The following is a 19787-nucleotide window of genomic DNA, read 5'->3' as shown; positions in this document are numbered from 1 at the left end:
ATGTGTCAGGGGGTCTTTATCCCGCCTTAGTGTGAAATCATGTTCACCAGGTAATTTTCTGTCTCCAGAGAACAGATGGGACTTCTTCTTGGTAAATTGGATGCAGTTATCCTACTTCAGCGTGCATTCTCTTTCTGTCAGTCTGTTACGGCCATAAATCAGAATCTTTGTCATCGGTGAATAGAACTTATTTCCCCAGGAATTCACAATGAAATCCATGGATTTATGAGTTTACTCATGTTTGGCCTTGTTCCCACTCTTAAGAGGTGGTCAAGTGAACTGCTACTCACTACAAGGCATCTTAATTCTGAGTTGTTGTTTTTTTTTAAAGTAAATTCTGTATCAATATAATTTCCATTTCCTACAGTTTCAAAGACTACCCTGTAATGGAAGTTATGGTGTCTTGTTCTCGTTCTGCTAACTTAAGAGTGAGAAGCTGCAAGAAGCTTCCATGAAGTTGATTAACTCCTTCTAAATGCAAAACAATCATTAAATCATTGTTGTAGTGACCGACCGTATCAATGCGTAGGACATCTGGTTCTCCTTCCCACCAGATAACATCATGAGCATAAACTAAACTAACTTTTCACAGAGATAGATACTTTCTCAATCTCTGGCACGGGTCTGTTGTGCGATCTTTATTTCAGATTTCCACCACAGCCCATCAAGACACCTTTAGTCTACGGCGCTGAATGCTGCAAGTGACATTTCCAAATGAGCCTCTGATGAGCAGTTGAAATCCACATGAGTGTTATCTGGGAGACGACAGATACAGAGGAGTTAAATTGAAATGACCTTGCACAAAATCTTAAATATTGCGACTATTGTGTCATTTTATGCAGTGCTTATTTGTATTCATATTTATATAATGCTAGTCACAAAGCTACTTCATAGATAAAGTCATATCAGTTCTAAAAGGTATTTTTAAAGCCTTTAAATCTGTGGTTGTTCCATTTCCACTCTCTGTGGTCACAATTCTCTTTTCACTTTGAAATATAACACATGAATCACATTAGTTCTGCTTGCAAGCCTGATTATATAAACAGTTCAGTGGCCATGTCCTCTTCACAAGCTGATAAAAGCAGGACGCACTTGTTCTCTCACTTCACTTTCGCTTCAAATTCCCTTTTCTTTTAAGCGACCTCCAGTTTTTTTAAAACTTTGCAAGAATTCAGCAAAATGGCGACTTTTGGGAGAGGGATCTGTATCATCACTGGAGCGTCTAAAGGGTTCGGACGGGCGCTGGCTCATGAAGTAAGTGTTTTACTGGGTGTAAATAAGAAAGAGGGGAAGGAAAGAAAGACAGAAATAAATAAAAACACATGTCTTGTGTTCCTGCAGGTGTCCCACTATCTCGAGCCTGGCTCCGTCCTCCTGCTGGTGGCTCGCTCTGGGACTTTGCTGCAGGACCTGAAGGAAGAGCTGCACAGCTCCAGTGAGAACCAGCATCTGATTGTTCACTGCATCGCCGTCGACCTGGGCACCAGAGAAGGGGTGAATGAAACAGTGAGGATGGTGAATCAGGAGGCTGTACATGAGTTTGATCATGTGCTCCTTATCAACAATGCGGGTAAGTCTTGAATGGGGGACTTTGTTTCGTGGAGATCCTGGTTAATGCTTCTTTTGTATAGAATGTCAAAATGTATCCGCTCTCTGCTCTCTACCTCTCTCTCTCTCTCAGGCTCTTTGGGGAAGATTTCCGGATTTGAGAACTTCACAGATCTTGAAATGGTGAATTCCTACATGTCCTTTAACGTCAGTTCAGCTCTGGCTTTGACTGCAGGAGTCCTGAAGGTATTTCCATGCCGAGCCGGCCTGCGATGGAACGTGGTGAACGTCTCGTCAATATTTGCATTAGAGGCCTTACCGTCCTGGGTTCTGTACTGCACCGCCAAGGCCGCCAGGAAGATGATGTTCAGCGTTCTGGCTGAAGAGGAACCACATGTCAAGGTCCTCAGCTATTCACCAGGTAACAAAGAAACTACCACTGACTGCTTTAGTGAAGCCATAATCTGTTATAGATTTAAACACCTAATTCATGTTTGTCCTTTGGAGCACCAGTTGACAAAACAGTTTCCAATCTTAATGCTTCCATCTTTTCTGGTTTCCTTCAGGTCCGATGGACACAGAGATGCAGGAGGATATTCTGAGGTTGACAGGCGTCAGTCATTGTCTGCTTCCCTGCCAGGAGTCTGCAGTCAAACTGGTTAAGTTGCTTCATGACAATGACTTTCCCTCAGGAAAACACCTGGACTTCTTTGAAGTGTGATGTTCGTATAATTGAGAATGAAGAATCATTATTAACAAATGTATATCACTAGATTTTACATGTGTGTGTGTATCCATGGTGAACTGTGAGTATTAGAGCCAGGCCATCAACACAGCCACTCTTTGTCGCTGGAGACCTGTTTAAAGCTTGTTGCAAAGCAGCAGAGCACATGCTAACATATAAATACTTGTACTTCTGTCAATATTGACCAGCTACACACAGTCAGCTTGGTTAGATTCTTCACAATTGAACTGTTCAGTTCAGAATTTTCTGGGCTCATAAACCAGCACAATGGTGAAACAGTGGAGATTCGCTGCCGTTGAAGCGATAGGAATCCACGAGGGTCCAGCAATCATAAGAATAAACAAGATCTTTCATAAACTTCATTCCACCCAGTACAAATCAATATGTGATTGGTTTGAAACACACATTGTTTTCTTGTACATGTATGATGTCACTCATGTTTTTGTGTTGTTTTCAAAGGAAAATGCTTTTTTATTTTCCTCTGTTCATTGTAAACAGTTTTGCGTTGATGTTGATGTAAATTCATTGTGATATTTATTCAATTATAATTATTAATAAATTAACAATTATCTTAAACCCAGCTGTGTAGTGAAATCACTGTGTTTTTTAATACATGATCTAGAAATGACCTTTGTATTTGGAGAATCCTTGTTTTGCTTGTACTTTGAATAGCTACATGAATATGTACATGTAGTGTTTGTAATTTTCAGTCATTAAATAATATAAAATCGATACAATGCGTGGCAAATTCACCTAAAACCTTGACACACACACACACACACACACACACACACACACACACACACACACACACACACACACACACACACACACACACACACACACACACACACACACACAAACAAACACACACTTGTCTCTATAGTTGGCATAATGCATTCCTTAGCCCCTTACTCTAACCTTAACCATCACAACTAAATGCCCAACCCTAAAGGCCCTAACCCTATCCTGAACCTAACCCTAAATTGGTGAGGGACAGAAAGCACTAGAACACAGTAGAGGCAGCAAGATGGATCAGCTCAGCTTCTGTCTCTCGCAGCTGTCCAACGTCACCACACACTACTGACTGACAGCAACAACTGAGGGACAGAAATAACTACCAGGGATCAGGCACCTACCAAATCACAGCCGGGGTCACTTAACAGGATAAAAATCAGAAAGTGTGAGCACAACTCAAATAAAAGACAGGAGCATAGAGAACGACAATGAGTTAAAACGTGTTACTTTTTAGCGAGGTTGTTGGTTTTATTGACACATCTGTTTGCAAATGACGGCGAACTAATGTGACACCCCCAACCCCTTTGTCTGTCTCTCTTGGTACAGTTCAAGAGGTGGAGGGCTATTTCAGTACCCTGGTTGAGGAATGTGCAGTTGTCATTGAAGAGCACAGAGGGCACAGATTGGTCTACAAGTTCCTCAACTACCCTATCGCTGTATTTAGCCTCTTCCTACCGCTGCCACGCTCCTCTCTTCTCAGCTCACCTTCACTGGCCAGCATCTCAGGAACCAGTGCAGCGACCATGGAGAACGTGGCAATATTCAACTCACCTGGAAAAGGGAGGGGTCTGAAGGCGACCAAGGAGTTTTGGGCTGGAGATGTGATTTTTTCAGAGCCCAGTCTTTCGGCTGTTGTGTTCGACAGGTACGGTGAAGACTCAAACTGTGTGAGTGTGGTTGGGAATGTGTTAAGATTTGGTCAGTTTATATATGGATTATGATTCCCCCTGCCAAGAAGGTTATGTTAATGTTTTTTGGCTTGTTTGTTACATTACATTACATTACCTTTCATTTAGCTGACGCTTTTATCCAAAGCGACTTACAGTTAGTGCATTCAACCATGAGGGTACAAACCCAGAACAACAAGAATCAAGTAAGTACGCTTTGCTTCAAGAAAGTCAAAATGCTATATGTTAGTGGCATATAAGTGCGACTAAACATATATTTGTTTGGTTTTTAATCCTGGGTATAGTCGGTAGAGATGTGTCTTTAGTCTGCAGTGAAAGATGTGTAGACCTTCTGTTGTCCTGATGTCAATGGGGAGATCGTTCCACCATTTAGAAGCCAGGAAAGCAAAGAGTCGCAAGTGTTTTTTAGATAGCAGGGTTACACAAAAACTACTCAACCAGTAAGCAGTGCCACACAATTACACAACTTTGGTGGGGCTCTGGATCAGAGGGCGGATACATGATCTTTTTTTCTCACTTTCTTGTTGGGGACTTTTGGGTCTCAGCTGTCCTCTAACATTTTCCTGTTTCTAAGGGCAATGGAATCTGATTTTACTAACCCTGACCGCTGTATTCCTCCTGTGATGTAATTTAACAACATCCTAACATAACTAACTTAAAATAGTGTGAGCAACCTGATAAAAGAGGCAAACACTTAACGACATTCATCTCATCCGGAACAATCAGAAACAAGCTGGAACCTTGGGCTCACTTCTCAGGCTTTGAAAATGAGCGGCGTCGTCTGGAGCATCACTGGGATGCATTTTGAAATGGACAAGATAACCATCAGATACGGAGGAAAGATAATGCGATTGTGGATCATATTAAGCCTGTGTATCCCTCATCCAATATTGTTTTTCATGTTTCATTAATATCATCAATAACACCAGTGTTTGAAACATGACATAAGGACTACAATTTTTGCACAGAAACTGTGGAAAATTAGATCAAGACAGATTTTTACTGCCTCTACCCACAATGCTCGTAATATTTTTTTTTTATACTTTTAACAATATTAACACCAACTTGTAATCTCGAGCTCCATTTCCTTTTGATTTTTTTATGATCTGAATGTTACCTTTGTTCTTCTGCAGTCTTAGCGAGCGTATTTGCCACAGCTGTTTCCGCGGACAAGAGAAGCTGCAGAAATGCGGCCAGTGCAAGTTTGCACATTATTGTGACCGAACCTGCCAGCGAGCCGGCTGGGCCGAACACAAGCAAGAGTGCGGTGCCATCAAATCCTTTGGCAAAGTACCCAATGAGAACATCCGGTAAGGGGAGGGAGAGGGAGATAGGAACTGAATGAAAGATATTATATTTGTTTGAAACTTTTTTAATACATTTTTTGCTGACAAAACACAGGTAAAGTTTTCTTCAGTGTGTGGCGGTTTTTTCGCATATTCTCTGTAGTTGACTTGTGCTAATCCACCATTTTTTTTAAATTTGGAAAGAAGAGGGTTGTTAAGAGTATTTTGATTTAATCAAGAGAACAAAAGGAAATTGCAAAGAACCACATTTAACAAAGTGAGAATAGAACCGTTTAACGACTGGTTAATGTTTATCTCTGAGTTGCACCAGGTTTGTTTTTGTGTCACTGTTATGTACTTGCTTTAAATTGTCATTACTGTGTTATATAACAGCCTCAGTTACTGTAGAATTTAAAATTTGTCTCAAGATGATGTCTGTCCGATTCCCTTGAAGCCCCTGCAGTCACATGATGTCTTCTTTTTCATTTTGTGGCCAGCTTGGTTGCTCGCATCTTGTGGCGAATGGACAAGGAAGGGAGCGTGGTGTCTGACATGCAGCTGACGACACTGGACGAGCTGGAGGATCACATATCCGACATGCAGGAGGAGGAGATGCAGGAGTTCAAAGTGGACATCCACAACTTCCTCGACTACTGGCCCCGCAACAGCAAACAGCACAGAATCGACGACATCTCCCATCTCTTTGGAGTGGTGCGTCTAAATATGGACACTGCATATATGTCAAAGTTGTGTCCCAACTCGGGGGAAGCTTCTTTCACTGAATAAGCACAAACAATAGTGGGTGGAATCTGCCCCACCTCTCCAAATCTGACAGTCATGTGTTCAGGTGTCTTTGTTAACACGTCATAACATTTTCTTTCTTTATCTTTATCACCAGAGCTTTAGTTTTTAGAAGCTGACATAGCAAAAAATAGCTGAGCTCAATTCAGATGTGCTCTTTGTACCTGAGTTTACAGCCCAAGTTGAATACTTGACTCCAAGCTGGCACACAGTGTACCAGTTTGATTGTGAACGTCAAACTTTGTCAAACCCATATTGTAAATTCAACAGTAACATCTTGTGCTTCACAACATGTCCAGATTCTTAACACCATGACATGCACATCACATGAATGACAGTTACCGAAGCCAAATACAGCAACAAGGACATTATTCACCAAAATAAACTTTGAATGAACCCACCAGAGGCAGTGACCTTTATAACCTCCTTGAAATTGTGTTCAAAATTGGGCTTAAACCAGGAGGTGCAATGGGTCACAATGTTTAAGTCTTATGACAAAGCAAAGCAAAATGTTGAAAAGAGTCTTTTGAAATCTGGACTCTGTTGTGCATAATATATGTAATATCTAATATATCCAATATATGTAAATTTTTCTCCCATATTTTATGTGTTCATGCACAATTATTCCCCTCTTTCCCCCAGATCAACTGCAATGGCTTTACAGTCAGTGACCAGAGGGGTCTTCAGGCAGTGGGAGTCGGGCTTTTCCCAAATTTGTGCCTTGTGAATCACAACTGCTGGCCCAACTGCACTGTAATCCTCAATCACGGCAAGTAAGTAAGAACAAGCAAAAATAACACAGAAGCTGAACTCCACTTAAATGTTCTTTTTGTTGTTGTTGATGGAATAGACTCTTAACTTGGTTGAAAAGTTGAAATGCAAAGTGTTAAGTGTTGTGTATGCGCTGGTGTGTTGTACCTAGAGTGTGTGAATGTGTGTTTGTCAGGTTGGGTTTGGTGTAAAACTACTTCCTGTTTGTCTTTCAGTCAATCGGCTGTGAATACTATCTTTCATTCTCAACGGAGGTGCGTTACCTCTTTAAGTGTTATTTAACAGAGCACCATTAAGACTATAACATTAAATACTGAATTAATACATCATTACATATAACTCCAACTCCCTCCACAGTCTTCGTCAGTAGTGCTGTAGTTTGTACTGTAGGTTTGATGTGACTCAGTTTCACATCAGTGGCTCTGTTCATTCCTGGTAAAAACATGTTCCCTATCCACTCCTGACTGAAATTAGACACATACATCACTGGTTTCTTCAAAGACCAAAAGCATTGTTGTTGTCGTAAATCAGTCGGACGGATAAGGCTTTTGTCAGTCACATGTGTGTGTGTTTGTGTGTGTTTGTGTGTGTGTCAATCTGTGAACTAAACTATGAAATAAGATTTGACGCACTTGATTGAAAGAATAAAAAATCTGTCAGTTTTTATTGCGGCATGCCGGCATGAATAAATAGCTAAATGTATAATAAATGCAAACTATGAACCTATATTATAGTATTAAACTGTAATTTACATTCTCAGTCAGCAAGAGTATGTCAGCTGAGTAGTTGGTCACTTTAATAATGGCTCACAACCCGTTCACGTTCACACAGATTTAAGAATGTGGACCAGACCACCTCCTAATGTGATCTGAGTGATCAATTCACCTGTACTATATGTTGTTAATGCCAGGTATGAGCAGGGGCAAAGAATGTGTGATCATGCAACTTGAATGCTCTGACTTTTATTTCACTCATTAAGAATAACAACAGGCTGGTGTGGGTTTTTCCTTCACGTTATTCTCCACAGATAACTCACTTTTCAACCCCACATATTAATCTTTACTCATACACTACTGTTTTGTCACAGTGTGTGTTTCCATATGTGACTGCACTGTGTGTTCCTCTGAAATGCCAACATGTCTTCCTGTATAAGAGTTTAATATTTTGTTTCAACAATTACTTACTAAAGGTCTGTCACACATTTATTAATACTTGGTTTAGTTTGGCATATTTGCAAATTGTTAATTTACAATCAATAACTGTTGCAGAGGTAGACATTTTTTCTGATGGATCATAGAGAATAGAAAAGTCCTTTATTTACATAATTAACTAACTCAACTTTGTCATAAGTCTGAAATTACAGCTCTGGAATTCACTAATATGCCTTCCTTCGATCTGACCCTGGATTGACTGAACTAAAAGCCACATCATTGATCAAAGAGCATAAATAAAGTACAGAAAAAATGAACCAGATAAGGATTCTATTAAATAACTAGTGAGTCACACTGATGCCAAAGCAGCCTCCGTGTGGGACAGGGGAATTTAGGGTTTATATAAATGTTTCAGTGTGTATTTGTGGACGTAACTGTGTATTTCTTCCTCAGGATTGAGCTGCGTTCTTTAGGTAAGATCGCAGAGGGCGAGGAGCTGATGGTCTCATACGTGAACTACTTGAATTTGTCCGAGGAGAGACAAAGACTGCTGAAAACCCAATATTTCTTTGACTGCACATGTGAGCACTGCAAGGACCACATCAAGGATGATTTGAAGTTGGGGGGAAGGGAAGTGGACGGAGTCAAGGTTTGAGTCTTTCTGCATGATTCTGTTGATTTGATGTTGAACTGAGAGAAGGATTTTCATGGTGCACCGGGCAAAAAAAAAGGCCAAACCTCCTCCCGACATTTAGCCCTGACATGGTTGATAAGCACAGATAAGTAACATGAGACACAGAGCCACAGTGCCTATTTAAAGCAAAGATAGGTCCCAATGGATTCAACCTTTCAACTGTTTGTGTGTGCGTGCATTCACACACACATTTGAAACACAGTGATGTATTAAATATGACAGATCAACTATATTTACTCAATACCTTAAATTAATTTGGGGCAGTAACTGTATTTATAATGTATAATTTCACCCAATTTCCAACACCAAACTGCTTATAATTGATAATTTACTACTTTGTGTATAAATTAAAGGTTGACCACCATAAAAATTGCAAAAACTCTGTGACATTGATGGATATGGCTTTGCATTATCAGGTAACGACTTGTATAAACCATGTGCCGGGGACTATCATCAGAAATTATGATTTTAATTAGCGAAAAACTAATTTAGCTGGGACATATTACAGTAATTTTTTAAGGTAATTTGAAAGGTATTTAGTAAAAACCACTGATGTGCTGGAACAGGCTGTCAATTTATAACAATAATAACTAAGACTTGTCTTTTACGTGTGTCAAGGAGTAAATCGTGTGTGTCATTAGCAAAATAGCATTCAAGTTCTTAACAGGGATGAAGACGGACGCTTTACTGGGTCAAATAACCCAGTTAAAAACAAAGTTAAATAATCAGGCCTTTGCCTCTATGGACTTTAAGAAGAAAAAACAGTTTTGTCCCCCCCAAAAAATATTTGATGTTTCATCTTGTATTTTATTGTCATCGTGTCGTTACTCAAATCACTTGGGCAATGCTGTTAAATCTATTAAAATGTGACCAATCTCTGTCTCTACCTGTTAGCCTCCAGAGGATCAGGTGAAAGAGGCAACAGACTACTGCTTTTCACTGCTGGAGAAGATGGACAATGCTCGATTAAACGGTGACTACCACGAGGTAATGTATCAAATCAACTAGCGACTTCAAGACTGGCTTTTTCCATGTTTATCTTACAAAGCTCTATCCTACCTCCACACGATGTTTCTTTCCTTTTCTTGCTTTAGGTGGTTAAAATCTGCAGAGATTGCATCGAGAAAACGGAACCAGTTTTGGCCGACACTCACATCTACTTGTTGAGGATGTGGAGCACGCTAAGTGAGGTGCAAGCTTACCTGCAGAACTTTGAGGAAGCAGCAGACTACGCCCGTAAAATGGTGGAAGGATACTTGTGAGTACAGAGAGCATTCTCTTGTGAGCATTTTATATCATATGCTATCCTGTTATAATGCTGATCATGCTGAATCTTCAAACTGGATGGATGGACATATAATTCAAGCCTCTTCCGTTTCACAGGAAGATCTACAACCCAAACAATGCTGCTCTCGGTTTGGCTGCCATGAGAGCCGGAGTGAACCACTGGCAGGCTGGCGAGATAGAGGTTGGACATAGTATGGTGTGTAAGGCCTATGCCATTCTTATGGTCACCCACGGCCCTACACATCCCATCACCAAGGACCTGGAGGTAAACACCATTTCATCTCTGCATGCACAACTGCAGGAAAAACGTCGACTTTTGTACGAGATATTAAAGGATGTGCTTTGTTCATTGTGATGAGCATTAAAAACCATCCAAACGCTACCAGCTCTGAACCAAATCGAAGACACAGCTTGTGCCTGACTGCTAAGAATAGTGGAAAATTAGGCAGCTATTTCCCTCAGGCAGTGATAGACCCAAAACAGAGCTTCACTTTTTCTTCTCTAAATTCAATAGTTTAAGGAACTTGATAAAGACTAAACAGTCGTGGTATCTCATAAACACAACGGTTTTATTTGACCAGTTCACAAACTTGCAATTCTTTCTACTTATTGTACATTCGATTTAAAGGTTCAGTGTGTAGAATTTAGGGACATCTAATGGTGAAATTGCACGTTGAAGCTGAATACCCCTCACCCTCCCCTTCCAAACATGAGCGAGAACTTGTCGTGGCCTTCAGTTGTCATAAAAATTTAAAAGATGTTTAGTTTGTCCAGTCTGGGCTTTAACTTAATTTAACTTAATTTAATGCAAAATTTCTGCCAATAGATCCCTTCTCCTAAATCTTACACACTGAACCTTTAACTAATGAGTGGACATTCATGTGTCTTTCCTGATATCTACACAGGCGATGCGAATGCAGACAGAGATGGAGCTGAGGATGTTCAAGCAGAACGAATATGTTTACCACAGTATGAGAGAAGCAGCACTGAAGAACAAACCAATGACCATGATGCATGAGCCCAGGTCTGTGGAGGAGGGAATCAAGAATCTCTTTCATCGGAGGAAGTAACCATTGGGTTGCAGTCAGGAAGTCATATTAACTGTAAACAGCTTTGAGTGTTGGTGTGAGAGTCTACACAATTAATCACGAGATAATTTCCTGTATCACTTTTGCAGTTACACTTTACATTGAAAAGATGCCACGTCACAAAACCAGTGGTACTACATTATAAAAATAAATCTTCAGATTTCATAATCTGTATATGTTATACCTTAATCATAATAAAGGAAAAGCCCAGAGCTACAGTAAATGAAAAACTACACAAGCTTTTTAAGTGAACTTTGTCTTCACAGATTTTTATTAAATATTGTTACATATCAAAACTTTGAGTGTGTTTGTACTGTGTTGTTTGGGTGTTCAGATTGTGATTAAAGGTTATTTTGTATCAAAATGACAAATAATGGCATTAAGATGCAAGGTTGGAAATAGGAAGATAATTTGAAATACGAACCCTGGACTGCTGTGCTAACCTTGCTGGTGCATCAGTGCTGGAAGAATCTAACACAGGCAGACGGTCTAGGTCTGTGTTTGATCTGTCCAGCTATGATAGACCCACTGTTGAAAGTTTTCAGCTGAATAATGTCTGAGGCGATAAACCCTGACTCCCAAAAAACCTACTCACTGAACGGTACACAGGGAAGTAAACCTGCTGGTCACAGGTTCTCTCTGCACCCTGCTCCATGTCAGCTTGACTCATGGAGCTTTTGTCATAGTTTTCAAGAAAGACAAGAATGTTGTCATAATAATATAAAAATGAAGTCATATTAAATTAAAATTGTATTGTTGCAGGAAAAAGTAAAAAAAGACTGAGGAATCTTGCAGCAAGTAGGATCATCCTCTATCCTCTCGAGAGCAATTGTATGTTACTCAGCGAGTGATCAGCAGTTGTACACTATTTTTCATGATGCATTGTAGGAAACTGAGTCCATTATATAGGGTATAAACATTTGCACTTCATATTTCTTACATCACTACAAAATGGACACAGTCGAAGATTCAAGCTAAAGCAGGTCACAGCACTTCCTACAGGTTATGCAGCAATGCCACACACACACACACACAGAGGTATATTTAAGCAGCACTTATCAAATGTTTTGCAGCATAAAAATAGTCGAATGTGGATAAAACAGTAAAGTGATCGTGACACTTAATTTTATTATATCCCTGCAGACAACACATAGTAAATCACCTCTGAATCTTTGCATCAATTTCTTTCCAACCTCTTTTGGCAATTTTGTGCTTCCCTGCAACATCCATCAATCATTAAACTGTCCCAATCCGAACAGGATAAATTGGCTCTCTTCAAATGTTGATAGTGAAGGTGTTAATGACCTAAGTGCTTTTTTTAGTTAGTCCACTCTGTATGTGAAGTACATGCACACCTTGAAACATGTTACTTATCAGTTCCGCTCTCAGGAAGGGGACCTTCAGTCAGTGGCCTGAGCCAAATTTTTATTTCCTCTATTTAATGGCAAAATTAAAAATTACTTCCACTTATTTGCTCCATCTCGTAAAGTTGTGCGATTTCAAAATATTCCAGTAATCGTTTTTTAAAGGCTAGAGAAATCCAGACTGGGTCAGTTGTGCTGTTGTTTAATCAGACTCTAACACTGCTATTCTAATCAATAGTCCTTTAGCCCTGAGTCTGACTTCTGAGAAATTAGCAAGTTGGAACACAACAGCACAAAGTGAAGTACTTGTGCCAGGACTGGGGAGAACACAAGTTCAGAGTCAGAGCACTAGAGTTGCCTGCCAAGCTGAATGCTCATGTGTTGAATTTAATACATTCCTCTGTCCATAAGTCCTATAGGGGGAAAACCCTGCAGAGACAAACGTCTAAGCAACACATTTTAAACCCAGTGCTCCAGGTCACAGATATGTCTTGTTGATCCATTATCTGTGTCCTATTAAGAGAACGTCAGGAGGGTCATAGCTCCTAGAAACAAAGGAGACATTTTAACGAGCCTTTTGTACAGAAGCACCAAGACCAAAACCTGAATGCTTTTCATCCTAAAGAAAATTTTGATATTCTACCGTTTTAGAAAAGAAAACCATAAGACAGTCTTGCCTTTTACATTTTATTATCCCACTGCAGACCTTTACATGCGTTTGCTTGTCCTCTTGTACACAATGCCGCCGAGTGTCATTGTCTGGGGAGGGAAGAGGAAGAAAAAAATAAACGTTTGTGTGAAAACGCAAAGATGAGTCAGTCGCAAGAAGAAATGTGCATCATGTCTACTCACATTGACAATTGTGTTTGCATCCACCAGTTCTGTGACAGACTCGATTCCCTTGAGGCTGACCTTCAACTTGTTGCTGCCTTCACGCTGAACCACCGCCTGCAGGCAGAGTGACACAAAAGAGAGTTCAACTCTGTCTAGTCTGATTCCATTTACTACTTCACATTTTCTGCTCAAACCATGTGGTCTAAAGTCAAGCGTTTGTTCTGGCTCACCTTGATCTTCTCCCCAGTGACGGACTCCAGCTCAGCCTCCTTTCCGATGGTGAAGGTGTTGACGAGTACCTTTGACCCAGTTGTGACCGTCACCTTGAAGTCATCGCCCGTCTCCTCGATCTCAGAGATGCTCTTGATATCTTTGCCTTTCTGGATGAGGTCGTCAGGGAGACCTAAGACAGAAAGCAACCAGTTAGCAACCAGTTAACAACCAGTTAAGATCATTTTGGGAACATTTAACCGTACTTTCCCATTAAAAAATGATTTTTGAGCACTATACAAGCAAAAATAGATAAAATCACAAGCATCTGAGTCAACAGTGATGAACCTTTGCTCAGGAAGTTAAAAATCTTACCAATTGCCTTCATGAAAGGCTCAAAGTTCTCCTGAGAGTCCAGCAGGTACTTTCCAGAGAAAGGCATGGTGACGGTCGGTAAAGGTGAAGTGTGGCGAGGTTGTCAGCCTATTTTATACTTTCCAACTCCAGCGCTGCAATCATTAACTACAGGTGCCTACAATTAAGTCAGCTCCAACCCACTGTATCCAGCAGAGCTCACAGAGGATCCACCGCCAACACCGATAAGGACAGAGAGGGAGAGATAAAGAGAGGTACAGGGTGACCAGACTGCAGTTACGTAACCTGAGAGCCAGAGGGAAGAAGTGTGTGTGTGTGTGTGTGTGTGTGTGTGTGTGTGTGTGTGTGTATTTTGAGAATCTGTCTTGTGCAAAAATACGTTATGATCGAGTGCTGACAGGGCGTAAGGTTTCTGTTTCTCCCGTTCCTTACCCTCCTTCCTTCCTTCCTTCTCCCAACTCTTGCAAATTTTTGATTTCGGTTCCTCCTCTGTGAGCTGAGCATCTTAATGATGAAATCTAGCTTTTTTTTTATGTTTGTCTCTAAGTGATTGGGCTGCAGGGCTGAAACATGAAGTTACAGATGACATGACACAACAATGCAGTAGTAGGAGCAGCACATCTGCCAAGGCCCAACAGTTCCCTTAAATTCAATCGATATGCCTGATATTCAGGATCCAGTCCGGGAAATGTTGGAAATCCCCTTAATCTTCTAATGTTTAGAGTTCTCAAAAATAATAATAATTGTGGATCCACTCCCTTATCTGGATCCGCACTAAAATATCAAAGAGATCTGTTCCAGTGTTTTTGTGAAATATTTCTCGCAAACACACAAAAAACATAACATCCGGGGCGAAGGTAAGAAGAAAAAATTATTTTTTATGGCATTTCTTTAACAGACAGTAAAACCCTCATGTCCCCTCCACAGTGTGAACTATAGTCTACCTTTCATCACAAATGTACTTTACTCATGGGACTTTTCAACATAAGCCTCCTGAAAAAAAAAACTATTTATCTTTCACTGAGCAGATCAAGACACACAATGACTCAGTGCAGCACAGTGTCACTGTTCCATCATCAGTGTTTCTCCCGAGCCTTAATGTCCTTGAGCTGCTCTCTTTATGCCTAATTTGTTTGGTATTCACCCCTCGCGCAGAACAAGAACTTGTTCAACTGTGAAGATAACAAAAATGATCAAAGGTTACCACCATTCAAGATAACTGTTGCAACAGGGATATTGTGTCAGTGGAGCCGCCACAAAAATGCGTGGAGCGTCATTTGAGGATCCCTTTAGAATCCAGTGGAGGTCTGTTCAAGGATTATGCAAAGCTGAACATCTGAAAGACAAATATGGCCGTGGGCTTTGTACATTTGGTGATTGTGGAATAAAGTGATGTAATAAGATCTATGCTGACATGTTCTTTACATGTTCAAAGGAAGGCAGTATACAAATGTTTTAAGTCACTAAAATGGAGATTTTTACAAACGTGTCAATTTAGGATTGTATTTACTGTACCTTGAATAAAAAAAAAAAAAAAAAAACACTAACCACTTTTGAAACTAACACTTTGGTAGCACTAAAATGGCACTTACTTATAGCACTTTGTAGTTTTGCTTTATTTCGAAGAAATTTTACTGTCTTGATTCTTGTTGTTCTTGGTTTGTACCCTCAGGGTTGAATGCACTTATTGTAAGTCGCTTTGGATAAAAGCGTCAGCTAAATGAAATGTAATGTAATGTAATGTAATGTAATATTTATCCTTGTGTACATGTAAAACATTTGGGTAGCGATGACATCACAGGTTACGTACCTCGTGCACTCTGTTGCTTTGTGTAATGAGAATGCGCCATTACTCAATAAGCTCACCTAGCACGCTCACAATGCTTATTTGAATATTTTGTCACTATTTTGTAACACAAAGGTCATGTAGAGAGCGATTTCTTTAAAGATATTCTTTCAAAAAACGAGTGTAGTAAAACACAAGGACACGTTATACTCTCTCAAAACTTTATTTCAACATGCAGCTATCTGGATGACCACTGTATTCATCCCTATTTTCATACAGAAAAATATATTGACAAAGGCACAGAAGTACAGGAGGAGTGAATTCAGAAGAAGGTGACAAACATTTAGAAATACACAGACATGAACTACAGCCACTGTCCAGTTTCGTCTTTACAGCCGGAGAGTCGCACGTGAGAAACTGGGAGTCGGACACATCTCACTGGTGGCTTTGATGAGGAGAAGCGTGACCGACCAGTTGCAGGAGCCTTAAGATGATATCACTGGGCTCGCCGCCTTCCAATTGGCCAGTTTGGTCCTCTCCGTCCTCCTCGATAAGGCAGGATTGGTCTGTGGTGCAACTCTCTGTGGCGAAAAAAGAAGCAGGGGTCATGACTAAGATCACAGTGGTTTGTTATTGCAAAGATATGATTTACAACACGTTTTATCAGGTTACTGTGACCTGAGATTGTTGACCTTTTCAGAACTCAAGGGCAAAGTAACTGGGAGTTCACAGTAGCTGAAACAGTAATGCTCATGCGATATACCTGCATTTCAAGCATCTAACAAAATCCTAAACTGATGCAAACTGGTATCGCTGGGATCCTCTCTGACATGCATGGTTTTAGAATTTACTTTAGGCTCCATGGTTCAGCCCAAAGATACTTTGCTGAATTACTGCTTCTCTCTGCTGACTCACTCAAGGCTAAAGGTGCAATGGATTTAACTGTTATCAGGCCTTGGAATGGGCGCTATCAACAAAGATCTGTGCCTGATAGGGGCCAACTAACCACCAGTGGGTTCAGGACGCTGTTATCACCAGGAGGCTGTTATCAACCATTTCTTACATCGATCCAGCTCATGCAGCCCATAGCTTCTGAGAATGTCTGTTATTAGCCAGGTTATCCGGCAGGTATTTGCATGAAACAGTGAGCATGAAAATTGATGATTACAAATAGTTATGCATAACTTTGAATGAAGAATCTTACAATTGTTCAGCAATATGAACGATTGGTCTACCGGCACAAATCGCCCATCGAACGGCAGAGATCCCTTTATTTTACTTGATGTAAAATGTAACATCTTAAGAAATGTCTTGCATTAAAATACACATTGATGAGATAAAACGTGAATTTGTTCTTATCTTTGTTAGGATCTTTTGTTTTTTAATTCTTACAAAGATTTTTTTAGGTTTTTGTCACGTAATTTCCTGACCTGCATCACAGCAAAGTCCTGATGCCGCACAGCGTCCTCCCTCAGATCCACAGGGTCTCCCTCCTGCGTGGCAGGGGGTGAGCAGGTAGTTCTCCTCCACACAGTGAGCTGTCTCTGGGGAGCCCAGCAGGCAGCCCAGACCCTCCCCGCAGCAGATACTTGGGCCGAAGCAGCGGCCCCTGTCTCCGGGGCCACAGGGCATGCACTGGAGGAGGAAAACAAGTTATTGTTCTGGGTGTTACTCAGGATGTCACTACAATTTACTGTAGGGCCTATAGAGACTATTTATCATAAACTCATGTGACAAGGAAGAGTTCTGGATCTCTTTAACTTCTAAGACAGATTTCACCCACATATTGTCTTAACTAAAAGTTATTGAGGGGGTTTTTCTTAATCTGAGTAAGGTCTTAAAGGTTCAGTGTATAGAATATAATGGCATGTAGTGGTGACATTGCATTTTGCAGCTGAATAGACCTTTACCTCCCCCTCCCCTTCCAAACATGCAAGAGGACCTGTGATAACCTTCAGTTGTCATAAAAACTCTAAAGGTGTTTGGCTAATGTAAAAAACACATGGCGGCCTTCGTAAAGAGGACCCACAATATAAATGGTCCATTCTAAGGTAAAGAAAACAGCTACTGTACAATTTAGATGATACACACTAGTGAAAACGTCACTGATTATTTTATATAAAATTTCTGCCAATAGATCCCATTCACCTGAATCTTATACACTGAACCTTTAAAAATAGATGGTGTGAGTTGTGAAGCCATTGGAGGCAATTCTGTGAATTTAGATTTGGTGCATCTTTGAATAAAAATGTACTTTAATTGAAAATTACTTTTCTAAAGCCATCAAACTTTTGCCAACTAGAGGTTGATTTACAAAAAGCAGCTCACCTTGCGTAGTGGTGCATCCATGATGGACCTCTTCCCGCCGATGGGACAGTTTGAGATGTAACACGCTGAACATAGAGACACTAGAAAAAGTAGGCACACGGACACTGCGGCTCCAGTCATTTCTGCTGAGAGAGAGAGAAGCAACGACACACAGGAGAAAAATGAAGAAGGTCATTTGAGCGATCACAAAATCTAATGTTGATAAAACTGAATTTACTCACCTGTTGGTTTCAAGTCAACGAATGACAGACTTCAAGTTGTTGTTTCAGCTGAGCTCAGATGATCTTCTTTGTTGAATGGTGGCGCCGATATGGCTTATATACTTCCAAATCTCCTTTTGAGAGTGACACAGAAACCCAAAAGCCACTTAGAGGCCCTTAATCGGCTCACTTTAGTTACTGTCACCTCCGGAGATGACGTTGACCACTGGGCAGGGCCGGGTCAAAAGGTCAGAGAATCATTAGAGACGGGCTCTCGCTGCGTGACCGTGCATGTTGGAGATAATGACTGAAACTCAGAGAGGTCAGGAAGAGGATGGCGAGATGAAATAACCATGAGTGGAAACGAGTGAAGTACAACTTTGCTCTGCTTTCAGTGGCCATTTAAGGAGTTCTTCTTTATTAAGTGTCTTTTCTGGGACACAAGTGAAGAAAAGAAATGGGCTCAAAAGGTCATGAGCAGAAGTCGATCCCTGAATCTGGGCCTTCTCAGCGGCCATTTTGGCTCCACATCGCTGGACACAGGATTTGAAGCGGAGCGGATGTTTGTCAACAAGCTGAATCACGACACAAAGACACAAACATGCACACACGTCTACAAATCGTCCTCTCCGTTAATGCATTTCTTAATTCTGCACAGGAATTGAAGCTCACGTGTGTCCAGGTCTGAGGTTAATTGGTTTTATGAGCTAATTAACACAACTAATGATCGGCCACAACTCACAAAAGACTGTTTCACCTTGTCAATGATATGAGCTCAATTACTGCAGCTCCGCACTGATCTGCTTACTGCCACCTCATCTCAATTAAAACAGTCTGATGACTAACTTCATCACTAACTTCTGTGCAATGAGGAAGGATCAGGACACAGAGACGTGGACTCACATCCGTGTATTTAGACGTCACACACACAGATGGATCATGAAGTGACCATTTAAAGGCATTGAGTGGAAACTGGACTTCAGACCATAGACTGTATATATGCTTCAGACAAAGGAACACTCCCGCCACCTAGTGTCTGTTTTGACCCACTCCATTTATTTATGCATTTGCTTTTCGTTGTCTGTTAATGTTTTCATCTGTCATGCTTCTGCAGGAGGTGGAAAACAATAACAGCGATACTTAGCTTGTATGCAAAACTTTGAAATCCAGCATAACAACACACCAAACTAAGATCGTTAAATTTCCATTGAAATGGAATAAAACAACCGTCATGCATTTATTGGTTTTCTTTACTTCAAACAGAGAACTGAACATTGAGGTTAACAAAGGTAGAATTTGTTGCAAGGCTTTTCATAAGATTGCATCAATATGCACAGTTGTCAAAGTTAGAGTGCACAGCCCCTGCATGACAGAAACTATGCACATATCAATTGACAATCAAATTTGTCTAGTGCAAAATAGAAAACCTTGAATATTTTCCACCCAAAAGTTTCTTGTGTTGTCCAAAAGCTTAAATGTTGTTTTATCCCAACTTTAAAAGACACTTGACCTTTTATTTACTTTCATATGACATCAATCTTTATCAATAGGTGTTTGTGAGCTTGATAAAGAGAAAAATCATATCTCGTCTTTCTCCGAAAGCTTTTTACAAA

The 19787-nt window shown here is 40.5% G+C and overlaps 4 protein-coding genes across 5 annotated transcripts; 2 read left to right on the top strand and 2 right to left on the bottom strand.

Annotated features, from left to right (window-relative positions):
• The first annotated feature begins 1179 nt into the window (after positions 1–1179).
• Positions 1180–2269, top strand: LOC133002506 (sepiapterin reductase-like). The gene is made up of 4 exons (XM_061072336.1): positions 1180–1254; positions 1342–1570; positions 1682–1969; positions 2115–2269. Exons 1-4 carry the CDS (start codon positions 1180–1182, stop codon positions 2267–2269), a joined length of 747 nt encoding a protein of 248 aa, XP_060928319.1.
• A 1355-nt stretch (positions 2270–3624) lies between these two features.
• On the top strand, positions 3625–11059 carry smyd1b (SET and MYND domain containing 1b). 2 transcript variants are annotated; one of them, XM_061072163.1, is made up of 10 exons: positions 3625–3956; positions 5133–5309; positions 5783–5996; positions 6729–6859; positions 7073–7111; positions 8462–8657; positions 9597–9689; positions 9797–9960; positions 10086–10254; positions 10895–11059. In XM_061072163.1, the coding sequence occupies exons 1-10, from the start codon at positions 3835–3837 to the stop codon at positions 11057–11059; spliced, it is 1470 nt and encodes a 489-aa protein (XP_060928146.1). In that variant the 5' UTR covers positions 3625–3834. The 2 variants fall into 2 exon arrangements, with proteins under 2 accessions (XP_060928146.1, XP_060928144.1); XM_061072161.1 differs by lacking the exon at positions 7073–7111 and having other exon boundaries at positions 3835–3956.
• A 2055-nt stretch (positions 11060–13114) lies between these two features.
• Positions 13115–14080, bottom strand: LOC133001679 (fatty acid-binding protein, liver-type-like). The gene is made up of 4 exons (XM_061071312.1): positions 13861–14080; positions 13506–13678; positions 13294–13389; positions 13115–13200 (listed from the first exon to the last, which is right to left on the bottom strand). The coding sequence occupies exons 1-4, from the start codon at positions 13925–13927 to the stop codon at positions 13150–13152; spliced, it is 387 nt and encodes a 128-aa protein (XP_060927295.1). The 5' UTR covers positions 13928–14080; the 3' UTR covers positions 13115–13149.
• Positions 14081–16081: 2001 nt separating this feature from the next.
• On the bottom strand, positions 16082–18094 carry LOC133001743 (isotocin-neurophysin IT 1-like). The gene is made up of 3 exons (XM_061071417.1): positions 17975–18094; positions 17077–17281; positions 16082–16227 (listed from the first exon to the last, which is right to left on the bottom strand). The coding sequence occupies exons 1-3, from the start codon at positions 18092–18094 to the stop codon at positions 16082–16084; spliced, it is 471 nt and encodes a 156-aa protein (XP_060927400.1).
• Between the last annotated feature and the right edge of the window lie 1693 nt (positions 18095–19787).

The sequence above is a fragment of the Limanda limanda genome, chromosome 5 (genome assembly GCF_963576545.1).
Source record: "Limanda limanda chromosome 5, fLimLim1.1, whole genome shotgun sequence".
NCBI lineage: Eukaryota > Metazoa > Chordata > Actinopteri > Pleuronectiformes > Pleuronectidae > Limanda > Limanda limanda.
This window is presented reverse-complemented; position numbering and strand designations above follow the sequence as displayed.

What these genes read in the sequence shown, in the direction of transcription:
- LOC133001743 (XM_061071417.1), bottom strand. Translation starts at nt 18,094, where the DNA reads ATGACTGGAGCCGCAGTGTCCGTGTGCCTACTTTTTCTAGTGTCTCTA. An exon ending in TGGATGCACCACTACGCAAG is followed by an intron (nt 17,282 to 17,974) that starts GTGAGCTGCTTT and finishes TTCCTCCTCCAG; the next exon opens with TGCATGCCCTGTGGCCCCGG. An exon ending in AGGACTTTGCTGTGATGCAG is followed by an intron (nt 16,228 to 17,076) that starts GTCAGGAAATTA and finishes TTTTCGCCACAG; the next exon opens with AGAGTTGCACCACAGACCAA.
- LOC133001679 (XM_061071312.1), bottom strand. Translation starts at nt 13,927, where the DNA reads ATGCCTTTCTCTGGAAAGTACCTGCTGGACTCTCAGGAGAACTTTGAG. An exon ending in GCCTTTCATGAAGGCAATTG is followed by an intron (nt 13,679 to 13,860) that starts GTAAGATTTTTA and finishes TTTCTGTCTTAG; the next exon opens with GTCTCCCTGACGACCTCATC. An exon ending in TCACTGGGGAGAAGATCAAG is followed by an intron (nt 13,390 to 13,505) that starts GTGAGCCAGAAC and finishes CTCTGCCTGCAG; the next exon opens with GCGGTGGTTCAGCGTGAAGG.
- LOC133002506 (XM_061072336.1), top strand. Translation starts at nt 1,180, where the DNA reads ATGGCGACTTTTGGGAGAGGGATCTGTATCATCACTGGAGCGTCTAAA. An exon ending in GACGGGCGCTGGCTCATGAA is followed by an intron (nt 1,255 to 1,341) that starts GTAAGTGTTTTA and finishes GTGTTCCTGCAG; the next exon opens with GTGTCCCACTATCTCGAGCC. An exon ending in GCTCCTTATCAACAATGCGG is followed by an intron (nt 1,571 to 1,681) that starts GTAAGTCTTGAA and finishes TCTCTCTCTCAG; the next exon opens with GCTCTTTGGGGAAGATTTCC.
- smyd1b (XM_061072163.1), top strand. Translation starts at nt 3,835, where the DNA reads ATGGAGAACGTGGCAATATTCAACTCACCTGGAAAAGGGAGGGGTCTG. An exon ending in TAAACGGTGACTACCACGAG is followed by an intron (nt 9,690 to 9,796) that starts GTAATGTATCAA and finishes TTCTTGCTTTAG; the next exon opens with GTGGTTAAAATCTGCAGAGA. An exon ending in AAAATGGTGGAAGGATACTT is followed by an intron (nt 9,961 to 10,085) that starts GTGAGTACAGAG and finishes TCCGTTTCACAG; the next exon opens with GAAGATCTACAACCCAAACA.